Source organism: Myodes glareolus, chromosome 10 (assembly GCF_982192425.1).
Source record: "Myodes glareolus chromosome 10, mMyoGla1.1, whole genome shotgun sequence".
NCBI lineage: Eukaryota > Metazoa > Chordata > Mammalia > Rodentia > Cricetidae > Myodes > Myodes glareolus.
In genome coordinates, this window is record NC_142035.1 from 74,660,329 (window position 1) to 74,673,696 (window position 13,368).

Genomic DNA, 13,368 nt, shown 5'->3' on the forward strand with positions numbered 1-13,368 from the left:
GTCATGCCTGGGAACTCACTCTAGTGCCTGTTTCTTCATCTGTTAAAAAGTTGTGTATGACTACTAGTGAGCTAATACTTTCTAAAATACTTAGAAGAGCTATAGGACACTTAGTAAGTGTATCATAGTATTATGTTAAGAACTTACTATTATTTCTGTTACAAGAGTCTCATCCCAGTCTGGCCTTGAAATCCCTAGGTGTGGAGCCTAACTTGACTTTCTGATCCACCGCCCCCACCTCTTGAGTGCTGGAGTTACAAGAGAATTACTATGCTGCTTTTGCTCTTTTGAGGATGAACCCAGGACTTTGTTATGAATGTAATAACTGCATTCCTAGCTCTTGCTACTCTTGTAATTATGTTCTTTAAATAATTTGCGGGCAATGAAAAGTAGGAAAGTGACATGTTGAGAAAAATGGTTTTCCTAGGTTTGGGTGGAGATTTAAAGAGAATAATGAAGGGTGACCATGATAAAATATATATTTACATACATTTATATGTGTGTGCATGAAATTATAAAAAATAAAGACTTGTCGATTGCCTAAGGGAAAGAGATAGTCTTTCAAATTCAGCAAGGTGATGTAAAGAACTTACTGAGTTATGCACGAACCGATTCCTGAGCATCCGCACTACTGAAAAGCCGTACCCCCAGTCCATTTAGGAAACTCCTAGTGTCGAGAGTGGTGGCGCACACCTTTACCCCAGCACTCGAGCCATAGAGGCAAGTGGCTTATAAACCACTTAACCATAAAAGGCATGTAGCAGATAGTTCTTCAAGTTATGAATTTTTTAAGGTCAGTTAATATTTTCATTTTCTAAAATACTATGAAAGTATATATAACAAGAGCTATTAAAAGATGAGCTTTGGGCCAGTTTCTATGTTTTCTATTAGTTTGGTTTTCTCTTTTTCTGAGTCAGTTTAATAATTTGAGGTTGGTTTGGTGAGAGAAAGATTAGGAATCAGCTTTTAAACTCTCAGCACAGGGCTGGAGAGATCATTCAGCTGCTGAGAACGCCCTTGTTGGGCAGCTCACAACTGTCTGTTCCTCCAGCTCCAGGGGAATCCAACGTCTCTGCTCTCCTCAGACACCTGCACTCACACATACTCACTTGCACAGACATGCACAAATACCCATAATTAAAAACAAAATAAATCTTTAAAAAAAAAGACTCGGCTCCACTCTTTCCTTGATAATGTGGGTGCTGCATTTCTTCTCTTGTTTTGCACAGCCAACAACTTTAAAACTTGCCTCAGGAACCTTATACTTTACGGAATTCTAGGGTTGACTGCTCTCAGTAACAGTCCTTCTCTGTGGACGTTTTGCTTACCCGAGGTTTGGATCTTGTCGAAGAACACTGCCACAGTTTGTTTGTAGAACATTTCTTTAAACGCTACAGTGCATTAGCAGTTATTTCCGTGGCACCGACCCATTGTTAGCTCAGTAAGTGGTATTTGTTTTGTTCTATGTCCTGAGATGTTCAGCTGTCTTAAATGCAAGGTGGCTAGTGTGTCAGAGTCCCTTGGCTGCTACTTGTTGAACTCATATATTTGGTTTCACAAACTGTTCCTTAGTTTCCTGAGTTACAAAAGCTTTGTCAAAATGCATTGCACAGATAGTGATAGCCTGCTCTGTGCCAAGCAGTGTTCTTTTAGGTGCGGGAATCACAGCACTGAAACAAAAAGTCCAAGTTCTTATGGCCTTCGTAGAATGTGAAGTCTGCTGGAGCAAGGGGAAAAGAGACAACGAGCAGACGTATTTATCAGTTGTTGGGAAGTGTTAGAAAAGACCAACCAAGCAGGATCTAGGTGGAAAGCCAAATGCCAGGGGGTGATGGAACTTCCTCTTGTTTAAGGTTGTGAGACAGTCTTTGTAATAAAATGACTGTTAGGCAGAAAGACAGGTAAGAAAAGGGAATCAAGTCTAGCTCCTGTCTGGAATAATTTCCTAGCTAACCTTATGTGTAATGGTTTTGAGCAGGTTTGACGTGATATTTAGGCCAATGTAGTTGTTCAGAGCATGAAAGAAGATGACAGGAAATAACAGTGAACCTGATACCTGAGGAAACTGTGAGGATTGTTCACTGAGTTAGGAGTCTACTGGGCTGAGGGATGTGGTGGAGTGGTTTGTGTTAGATTGTTGCTAGATTGAGGTAGGATGGAGAGGACAGGGACAGAAGCTGGAACAGGGAGCTGTTGACATAATCCAAACAAGATGTCAGCCTGGATTAGACAATACGGCAGTGAAGGTGGGCTGCAGTGGTTGAATTCTAGATGGATTTTGATGCTAGTTAGTGGGATTTGTTAGTAGATGTGGAAAGTGAAAGATGGGGCCTGTTTGATTTTCCTGCCTGGAGGCTGAGAAACTAAAGATGGGGAAAGCTGGAAGAGGAGGAGTGGTTAAAGGAGACCAACGATTCTTTTTCAGTATGTCCAATTCGTGATGACTAATGGACATTTGAGCCAGGGTGTGGACTAGATGAATGGATAAATGGATAAATATCCTTCCCCAGCGCATTCCTCTTTTTCTCTCCTTCCTCCTATGTCTTCCCCTTTGCCTGTTCCCATTCCTCTTTCTCTGCTGGACACCAAACCTGGGTTTTGAACATGCTAAGCAAGTGTCCTCTGGCTAAGTTAAGTTAGTCCTCAATCTATCATTAAAAAAAAATAGCCAAGAAGTGTACATAACTTAGTGTCTATACCCTGATAAATGGATACATAAAATGTATGCAATGGAATAGGCACTGTTTAGCAATAAAAAGGGATTATTAAGAATATAGTACATAAACAAAAGCTGGTTATGGTAACCCATACCTTTAGTGCCAGAATTTAGGAGGTAGAGTCAGATGGATCTCTGAGTTCCCCTACACTCTGGACTACATAGTGAAATCTAAACTGTCCAAGGTACATAGCCAGACTCTGTGTTTTGTTTTTGTTTTTGTTTTTAAAATACAGTATAAAGAATATAAGTGATTGGTTTATTTCACTCACTTGGGAAGTAAATGTAGAAAGAAAAGGTTGATGTTCAAAGTTTGCAGCTAGGCACAAGAGTTCAGGGAATGGAGCTAAGACATGCTACAGTGTGACTGATTATTGAGAGCATTATGCTTTTGTCCCAAAACCTGAGTGTTGTCATGGTTGCACAATTCTATGACTGTCTCAAAATGCCCCAGAGCAGTGCTGTTTAAACAGGGAAGTGAATGGCATGCGAAATAACTTAGTAAATCTCTTATTTTATTAATAACTACTGTAGCATGAGTTCTAATTGTTCTTAATCATAAAACCTAGAGTCAGATATTAGGGGGTAAAAGCTAATGGATCAGAGAAGCAGTGCAATCAGCCACCAGAGAGACCTTTTGCCTCTACCAGTGCTCAAACCGAAAGGGTGATCCTGTCCTCAGACTGCATCCTCAGACTGCCTGAACTCCTGTCTCCTCCTGCCACCATATATTCCTCTCTGTGCCCAGTCATATCACTCTTGTCTCCACCTCCCTAGTGCTGGCATTAAAGGCGTGGGATCGCAAGTGCTGGGATCACCTTTGTGTGAGCTGTTTCTCTTTTAGACAGATTCAATCTCATGTAGCCCAGGGCAGTCTTGAGCTAACAGAGATCCTACTGTCTGGCCTCTGGTGGCTTAGCTCTGCACTCTGATCTCCAGGCAAGTTGTATTTGTTAAAACACAAGCAAAGTATCACTACAAATTACTTTTTAAACATTTTAGGATAGGCTAACTTTGGACTTGTTATATAGGCTAGGCTGGTCTAGAACCCTCTACCTCCATCTTCCTGCATCTCCCACCATGCTTGTCTTGTCTGGTTTTTGTCATTGTTTGTTCTGAAAGCTTGAAAGTAGCCAAACATATCAGCATTATGCTTAGTTTATTAACATGAAGAAATGAGAATCAGCTATTTATGATCTCTGTATGAAAAATCACTTTCGTGGAATCAATTTTATGATCGGTTTTCCTCCCTCTTCTCTCTCTCCCTTGCACCCAGGACCTCATGCTTTCTAGTGTTGAGCTGTACCCATAGCTCAATACTTTCTTGATGAGTGTGCCCCAAATACAAATTCATAGTTTAGTCGCATTTCCAATGATAGCCTATGGTACCTGTCTTCTATGGGTATACTTGTTGCAAGAATTGGACATACTGAGTTACTAAACCAAGATAACCCTTTTCCTACTAGAACTGGATTTCATCTGCTAGTAGTTGAACCTTTGACTTAAGCACGTAGGTAAAAATGGAACAACAAAAAGAGATGTTCCATTAATAGCCATCTTTTCTGAGTGATCCTTCCTTCACTGCATTCTTATTTGAAGAATTACAAGCATTCTCTTCCAGTATTCTATCAACACTGTCAGCCCATTCGGAGTTCTGTTTTCTCATTGAGGAAGATTTCCTTCCAACTTGCCAGTTTCCAGTGTTAAACTGTGTTTTATATCAGTGTTTCAAGTTAAAAGAAAATCCAAAGTGTTTACTTGTAATGAACATCAATAAATTTGTATAAAATTTATAAATGTATAAAAATGTATATACATTTCATGTATAGACTCTGTTACCATATAATCTCATTTTTGGAGCTGTGGGCTTTTCATTGGACTTCTGAGTAATTACTCATAAAGCAAGACTTCAGGCTTGGTTGAACTGTTCTTTGAATAGGCATATTTAATGTAGTTCTTGGCTATGTACAATGCACAAGTGATATCTGTGTACACAGAAGTCTGCTTATACAAACTATATTTCCCCAGCTAGTAAAGGATCTGGAATCAACTTTAGTTACTACAACAAGAATGTATTCTTAAAATGCATAGCTTTAAAGTTTGGGTTTTTGAAGCAGAGTCTGTAGCCCAGAGTGACCTGGAATTCTCTGTGTTGTTGAGGCTGGCCTGAACTGATTACATTCTTCCTGCCTCAGTCTCCCAAGCAATGGGATTGCAGGTGGGAGCCACCACACCTAGCTTAAAGTTTTCTATTTCAAGGCCAGCTAGTAGCAACTTTGCTTCACTGTCAGGCTCATCTAGATTGCAGGTGCTTTCCTATGTTGCTTCCCCACTTTTACACATGATGATTTACAGAAAATTCATGAATGACTCAAAGAGACTGGTGCTCATGCGAGCTCACAGAAACCATGACAGCAAGCACAAGACCTGCATAGGTTCAAGTAGACAAATGCCCAGCTTGGAGTCAGGGAAGTGGACACAAAGTCCCATCCCCAACCAAGAAGCTGTTTGCAACCAAGAGTGACTGGAAGGGGAAGATTTGTTTCTTCACTGGAGTGACTGTGGTGTATCAGCACACTCCAGGACAGGCCCTGTGTCCAGTATTGATCTGTACAAAACGATTGCGTGTGTGTGTGTGTGTGTGTGTGTGTGTGTGTGTGTGTGTGTGCATGTGTAAGAGAGAGAATGTGGGTGGGTAGGTGTGATCTGGGAGGCATTGGAGGTAGGAAAAGAATATGATCTAAGTATATTGTATGAAAGTTTTGAAAAATATATTAAAGGAAAATGTCATGGCTAAGTAGAAATAATTTGGTCACATTTGTATTGGACTTGGTTAAATTTACTACATTTTATTATATTATTATATATTTTATAATCAGGTATTATTAAAGGAAATGGCTGCTTCTTGGTTCGTAGGAGGAAATGAACAACTTGAGTCTGGAATATCGTTATGCCAGACATCTGTGAAAATAGGAGCCCATGGTGATCAGCTTTTAATTTCAGGAATTATTGTTTTCATTTGGTCTTAACTTTCACTGCCTGGTTTTCAGTTCTGTTGACATCACAAATGTTTAATGATTTTTGCCGACTTTCTTTCTGTATATTATTCCTAATCTGCTGTAGCTTGCAAAGCAAGGTCTGTGTTGATTTTTTAGTGTTAACAGATCTTGCTAAGGGAAAGGGCTGTGGAAAGAGACTTCAGGACATGCTGTTCTGCTCACAATCCTTCACCTTAGTGCTGCTTAGCACTGGGCTTTGAAGAGTAAACAAGATTTCTCTGCTGCTTTAGAACTTTTCTTAAAATGTCAAATAAAATCAGAATTTAAAATAAAAAGGAACCTAATTTGTTTTTGTTTTTAAATTCCAGAGCTCCAGAGATTATATTGGGTTTGCCATTTTGTGAAGCCATAGACATGTGGTCATTGGGATGTGTGATTGCAGAACTATTCCTTGGATGGCCACTCTACCCAGGAGCCTTGGAGTATGATCAGGTAACAGAACTGTCACAATGATTGGAGTTGGTAGAAAGTCAGAGTAATTTATAGTCTTAGAGTCATGCATGATTCTACATGCACCGAATGGGACTAGCTCCATAAAGTATCTAAACTTAGCATCTTACGGAATTTAAATTCACCTAACATTAGATCTTTCCTAATGTTCCAGTAATGCATTACTTACTCTTCCATTGCTGTGATAAAACATGAAGAAGGCAGCTTACAGAAGGAGGCATTTATTTGGGGCTTACAGTTTCAGAGAGTCCATGATGATGGAGCATAGGCAGCAGGTGCATGTTGGCTGAGCTGCAGCTGAGAACTCACATATCAAACCACAGACAAGAAGCAAAGAGAGCTAGTTCAGATTAGCAAGAGTCTTTTGAGATTCAAAGTCCACCCCTACTGAAATTCATCCAGCAAGGCCACATACCTCCTAATCCTCCCAAACAGCCACCAGTTGGGGACTAAGTTTTCAAATGCTCAAACTTATGGGGGGCATCTCATTCAAACTACCGCAGATAAATTTTTATAAGTTACAATCTGCAGACTTCAAACCAGTTTTTAAAAATAATTCATCATCCAATATATTATATAATATTTAGGTAATATAGTATTTAGCTTTTGCTTGTTTGAGGCAAGTTGTTGGTAGGTAGTCCAATCTTACTTCAATTCCCCTATCTTAGGGCATGTATCACTTTGCCCAGGCCTGTTTAACATTTTTCTTTTTTGAGACAGGGTCTCCCTATATAACTCCGATTGTCCTGGAACTCACTACACAGACCAGGCTGGGGTTAACTCACAGAGATCTGTCTGCCTCTGCCTCCTAAGTCCTGGGAATAAAGGTGTGCACCACTCTGCCTGGCCTTAATTCTGAGTTTTATTGTTGATTGTCTATATCAAAAAGAATGCAAGGGGATAAAATGATGGCTCAGTGGTTTAGGACATGTTCTGCTCTTTTGGAGGACCTGAGTTTTGGTCCTAGCTCCCACCAGGTCTTTCACAACTGTCTCCAACTCCATGTGATGGAGCTGCTGGAGCAGGGCTGCTTCTGAAGGACTTGGCAGTCCACCCAGAGCTAGCATTCCAAGCTGCCACAGCGCCGAGGCACAGCCTGCTGCCAGAAGTATGCATGGAGACTTCTGGATTAGTTCATGGCATGTGTAGTCCTGTGGGCAGGCACCATCTAGTGGCAATTCCAAGTTGAATTGCTGGTGTACTCTGGATTTGGACTTTGATGTCTTGGGCAGCTCATGTTACTACTAACAACTTTGATGGTGAGTCACTGTGCTCCCTCCTTTATATGGAGGAGAGAAAATGGTACCGGAAGGCTTGTTAGATCACTATGGTAATTTAAAGACAAAAGCCTGAGCCAAACCTGCTTTCTCTAAATACTGTAATTTTTTTTTTTTAAAGACAAAGGAATAGGGGGACTAAACAAAACTCAGAATGGGTGTTAACTGGTTTAGAGGAACAGTATTTTCAGAGTGGAACTGAAGAAAGTGATTATCATGAGGTACCAATAATTGCAATTTTCATTCAGTTTTTAAAATCGTAATTTTTTAAAATACAACACACATACATTTTAATCTTAGGGATTTTTTTCTCCCTTTTGAAATAGGATTTCACTACAGCCCAGGATGACCTGGAATTCACTAGGTAGCCCATGCTGTCCTCAAACTTAAAGAAATACTCTTGCCTTGGCCTCCTGAGTGCTGGGGATTCCCAGTGACTAGAAATATTTTTACAAATGTCAGTGTTTTGTTTTCATAGATTTCATCTAGCTCCTAATGCAGGGTGTGTAGATCACTATAGAATGCGCTTCTCTGCCTTAGCAGTTCCCTGGCTCCAGCTGTCAGTTGCCTCAGTGCTCTGAGGTGCTCCAAGTAAGATAGTGGGCTCTTTTTTGTTTTTTGAAACAGAATTTTAGTTAGATTAAAATGGCTTCAAGCTTTCTTTCTCCTAGTTCTATTTTGGAAGTGCTAAGATTATAGTTGTGTGGCGTCATGTTCAGCTAAAACCTTTGTGATTCCCTCCCCGGCTCAGGATTGAACTGTGTTCTACCACTGAATTGTAGCCTTAGCTTAGCCCCTTCCCCCTCTTGTTTTTTGAAACAGGGATTCTTTGCGAAACAATCCTGACTATCTTGGAACTCACTCTGTAGACCAGACTGACCTCCAAATCACAGGGATCTGTCTGCCTTTGCCTCCTTAGTGCTAAGATTAAAGGCTTGTGCCACTACTGCCCGACTGGTATATTATTCTTTAAAGTACATTATTATTGGGCAGTGGTGGTAGACACCTTTAATTCCAGCACTCGGGAGGCAGAGGCAGGTGGATCTCTGTGAGTTCAAGGCCAACCTGGTCTACAAGAGCTAGTTCCAGGACAGGCTCCAAAGCTACAAAGAAGCCTTGTCTTGAAAAACAAAAACAAAAATAAACAACAAAATAAGTACATTAGTACTAATATAACCTTACACTGGCAGTGGGCAACAGTAATATTTCTAATTTACTTACTGAATTCCTTCCTGGCCCAGAAACTACAATTATAACACTTTACATTCTCCACGTCTCTGGGATACTTACTGTCCTATTTTTAGATGAGGAATCTAGACTATAGAAAAGTGGTTGGGGAGATGGCTCAGTGATCTTGCTGCACTTGTCATGTGAGGACAGGAGTTTGAATCCTAGATTCCAAATCCCAAATTCAGAAGATGGGTCAGGAGATGCATCTGCCAACACTGAGTTCAGTTGAGAGATCCTGCTCATGGAGAGAAATTGTGGAAAAAAATACAGCTTTATCCAACCAAGGATAAGTTTACACACCTGCAAACATAGATGAACATGGGCTTTCCCCACATCACAACGTCCTTACACACATGCAAGCAAGCATACATACATGAACCACACCCAGAGACACATGATTTAAATAAAAAAGAAAGCTAAACTACTACAGGCAGTTTGCTTCCAGAAGCCATTAACAGTGATCACTTCACATGCCTAATGGACAATGATGCTCCCAAAGCAGCCTTGATAAAGGATGCAACCAAACCTGATCTGTTCTGTTGTCCCTCCTTCCCTTTTTTGGTGGTAGCCACCTTCTGGACTCCATTCTCATCCCAATAGTATCAGTCTAGCCCCCGAGAAGGGCTTTTCTCAGTCTGCATTAGTTTTTTAATACCCAACCAACCTGTTGTCCTGTCCTAAGATTTGGGCTCCAGGGAAGGAACAACTCATGCCAGTTTATCATTTTGTCCTGAGATGGTAGCCTTTTATGTTTCTCAGAATTTTTATTGTAACCCACCCCCCACGCCACACACACACACCCTGACATATCTGAGGCTACTTCAGCCTTCTGAGTGCTGAGTGAGAGCTACTATGACTGGCAAAATAGTCTTTATTTTCTGTTTTGCTTTTGTTATTAATAAAAGCTTTAATAGCAGAAGTGGTCTTTTGATTTTCTGAGAAAAGGTCTCTATATAGTCCTGGTTGTCCTGGAACTTGTTCTATAGACCAGACAAGATTCGAACTCACAGGCATCTATCACTTGGCACTGCCTCCCAAGTGCTGGGGTCAAAGACATGTACCACTGTGTCTAGCTGGATGAACAAAAATTTTAAATAAAAAGATGGTAGCCATTAGTATGTAAATAAAATGAAGCCAGTATTATAATCCCAATACTCCAAGGGGCTGAGGCAGTATGATTGCTTTGTGTTTGAGGCCAGTCTGAGCTATATAGCAGGACTCTTTTTTAACCCTCACCTCACTGTGCACAAAATGAAAGGAATGAAAGGCCTTTATAAAAGTGACTGTTAAAAAGACAAGATTTTTATCTTTATTTCTGAGCCTAGAAGATAAAGGATTTCTCTTAATCTGAGAGGAAGGAATTAGAAGCGAAAAGAACTAGAAGGTGAGGAAGATGAACTACTACGTAATAAAGCAGAATGTCTAAAGTTAAACTGGAAAGAGGGAAGATGGAGAACCTTTTTGGTCCTGTTGTATTTCCCCTGTTCAAGCCTGTGCTTATTTCTTGTACTGAGCAGTTACAGAATGTGAGAACCCCCATCACAGGCCTGATGTGTACCAGGCACTGTCGTGGGTGTGGAGGATTGGAGAGTGGAGTGAGAAATGGAAAGGGAAAGTGACCCGCACCAGCTGGTGAAAAGCAGGATGGAGAAGAATCTCCATGAAGGAGAATGGGAGTTACTGGGAAGGCAGAGTTAACTGTTTTTTTACTGGCTTGGAGTATGTAATGAGTAAGGTGATATTCGAGCCCAGAGCCGAAGGAAGAGTGCTATGTGATGCCTAGGCCAGGTAATGTTAGGGGCTCTGCCGGGAGGGGTGTCAGTGTGCTCCTTGGGAGGGTGCGTCTGTAACTGTTGCTTTCTCACGTAGATCACCAGGCTCTCTGTCTACGCTCTCCCTAGAATAGCTCATCTAGGCCATCAATCCAACCCCTCTCTTTCCTTCCTAGTAAGTTGTTGGGTTGGGAATAGCGCAATGGTAGAGCACTTTCTTAGCATCTGTGAGAACATGAGTTCAAACCTCCAGTATTGTCCACCTTATCATCTCTTAACTGTTTCTTCCTTAATGATCTTTGTATTTCCAGGCTTTGAACATGCTGTTTTCCTCTCTTGGTTTATAGAGAACTTTAATATTTTACATTACATTAATAATTTACATATAACTTGAATATAGATCAAGTTTTTCTCAGGAAACTCTTCACTACAATTGTTTTAGGTATCCTTCCCTGTCTTTTCTTACAGTGTACATTTCCTGTGTACTTAATACACTGCAGATTCCTCAGTGTGAATTTATTGAGGGCATAGATGATATCTTTTTCTTCTTAACCTGAGATCTAGTGTAGTTGCTGACAAAATGTTCAGTTAATTAATGCCTATCATTGAAAGAATAAATTGTTTTTAAATTATTTTTCAGATTCGATACATTTCTCAGACTCAAGGTTTACCAGGAGAACAATTGTTAAATGTGGGTACAAAATCCACAAGATTTTTTTGCAGAGAAACAGATATGTCTCATTCTGGTTGGAGATTAAAGGTAATTAACTAAAAATAAGCATATTTATTATTAAATAGTTTCCTAAGATGCCTCGTGGATAATGCATTCCATACCTGTTTTTATTTTATAGCTTATTCTTTAACAACTCAACTTAATTCATCTTTAGTGGTTTTTAAGTGCATATATATACATGTATATATTTGCATATATATATTTCATTTGTTATATTTCTTACTCAATTATATACTAATAAATACTGTAGGACAGGGTCTGAATCTGTCTACTACCTTTACCAGCTTTGGTTTCTTTTATAGGGTTGAGATAGCTTTCTTAGTTTGGTTTACTATTGCTGTAATAAACACCATGACCAACAGCAACTTGGAGAGGAAAGTTTTCACACCCTGATGATAGCCCATAATTCAGGGAAGCCAGGACAGGAAGGAGCTCTAGCAGAAACCATGGAGGAGTGCTGCTTACTGGCATGCTCCCATCCCACACCTTTAAATTAAAATATGGTTTTAGATCTTTTTACTGTGTGTTTTGCCTCCATGTATGTATATGTACCACATGTGTATCTGGTGCCTCGAGAGGTCAAAAGAGGGTGTCAGATCCTGTGGAACTGTAGTTACAGATGCTTGTTAGCTACCATGTAGGCTGTGGGAAACAGAACCTTGACCCTCTGTATAAGCACAAGTGCTCTTGACCAGGGGCTGTTTCTCCAGCCCTCCACGTGCTGTCTGACATCACCTAGGACTGCACCAGTGATCTGGGCGTCCCATAGTGGGATGGCCTCCTGCATCAGTTATTGATCAAGAAAATGCCCCACAGTCTTGTCCATAGGCCGTCCTAATGGAGATACTTTCTCCCCTGAGGTTCTCTCTTCCAAGATGATTCTGGCTGTGTCAAGTTGACAAACTCAGCACAGCCCAGGATGGTCTCCAGCTTGATCTTCCTGTGTCAGCCTCCTAAGTACTAGGCTTACCAAATGCACCATTCCTGACTTCATATTTATTCATTTATTTGTATATTAAGTACATTTCTGCTTGTTCTTTTTGAAACGACTACACTTGGTATTAGGCTAACTGTGTCAGAGTAATATGTTCTTTTCTCTTGGATAATAAGACACTGGAAGAGCACGAGGCAGAGACAGGAATGAAGTCTAAAGAGGCCAGAAAGTACATATTCAACAGTCTGGACGACATAGTGCACGTGAGTACTGCAGTCGCTTTGTTAATCTTTACTAATCTTTGTTAATATTTACTTTTTTAAGATAGGGTTGTTTTTTGTTTTTTTGGTTTTTTGGTTTTTGTGTAGTCCTGGCTGTCCTGGAACTTGTTCTGTAGACCAGGTTGACCTCAAACTCAGAGCTCCACCTGTCACTGCCTCCTGAGTACTGAGATTAAAAGTGTGTACCACCACCACCCAGCAAGGTTTTTTTTTTTTCCCCTTAAATTTCCTACTTTGAGTGAATCCTGTTTGTTACCTCAGAAGATTTTGTAGATTTATGAACTTCAGTTCTTTTTGTTTCAAATAACTAGTTGACTGGTATTTTTTTTTAAGATGTGAATTTTAACAAACATTTCTTTTTATCTTTATTTTATGGCTTGAAACTTTGATGTTGTAGGTGAACACAGTGGTGGACTTGGAAGGAAGTGATCTTTTGGCTGAGAAAGCTGATAGAAGAGAATTTGTTAGTCTGTTGAAAAAAATGTTGCTGATTGATGCAGACTTAAGAATTACTCCAATTGAGACGCTGAACCACCCATTCGTTAATATGAAGCATCTTCTAGATTTCCCTCACAGCAACCAGTATGTCACTTTATAATCTTTCATAGTGTGTTTTAAAAATAATGATAGGTATATAGAAAACCAGTGTCTTCACTAGACATTAATAAGTCTAAAGAGATGGAGCCGCCCAGACTGAGATGGCATGGGCTAGTGTGTGGCGGAGTTGAATTAGAACACTGATTGGAAGGCCAGTTTCACTGCTGACCCCAAGTGTCACTGGAAATGGGAGTGTTCTGCTGGAGCAGTGAGGGCGTAGAGGAGAATGTTGGAGGTCTCTCTTAAGTCCCATTGCTGTTTTCACCAGCTCTCCCTGGGTTCTGTTCTTTGGAGACCTGTAACTCAGTGGTCTGTTTTC

At 40.4% G+C, this 13,368-nt stretch overlaps 1 protein-coding gene across 8 annotated transcripts in view; it reads left to right on the forward strand.

Annotated features, from left to right (window-relative positions):
- Positions 1-13,368, forward strand: part of Hipk3 (homeodomain interacting protein kinase 3) — an 82,883-nt gene that overhangs the window by 49,513 nt on the left and 20,002 nt on the right. For all 8 annotated transcript variants that reach the window (XM_048443659.3, XM_085696709.2, XM_085696708.2 and 5 more), the window contains 4 exons: positions 6,084-6,207; positions 11,145-11,264; positions 12,348-12,434; positions 12,850-13,034. In XM_048443659.3, the coding sequence (XP_048299616.2) occupies positions 6,084-6,207; positions 11,145-11,264; positions 12,348-12,434; positions 12,850-13,034 (516 nt within the window). The remainder of the gene's footprint in view (positions 1-6,083; positions 6,208-11,144; positions 11,265-12,347; positions 12,435-12,849; positions 13,035-13,368) is intronic.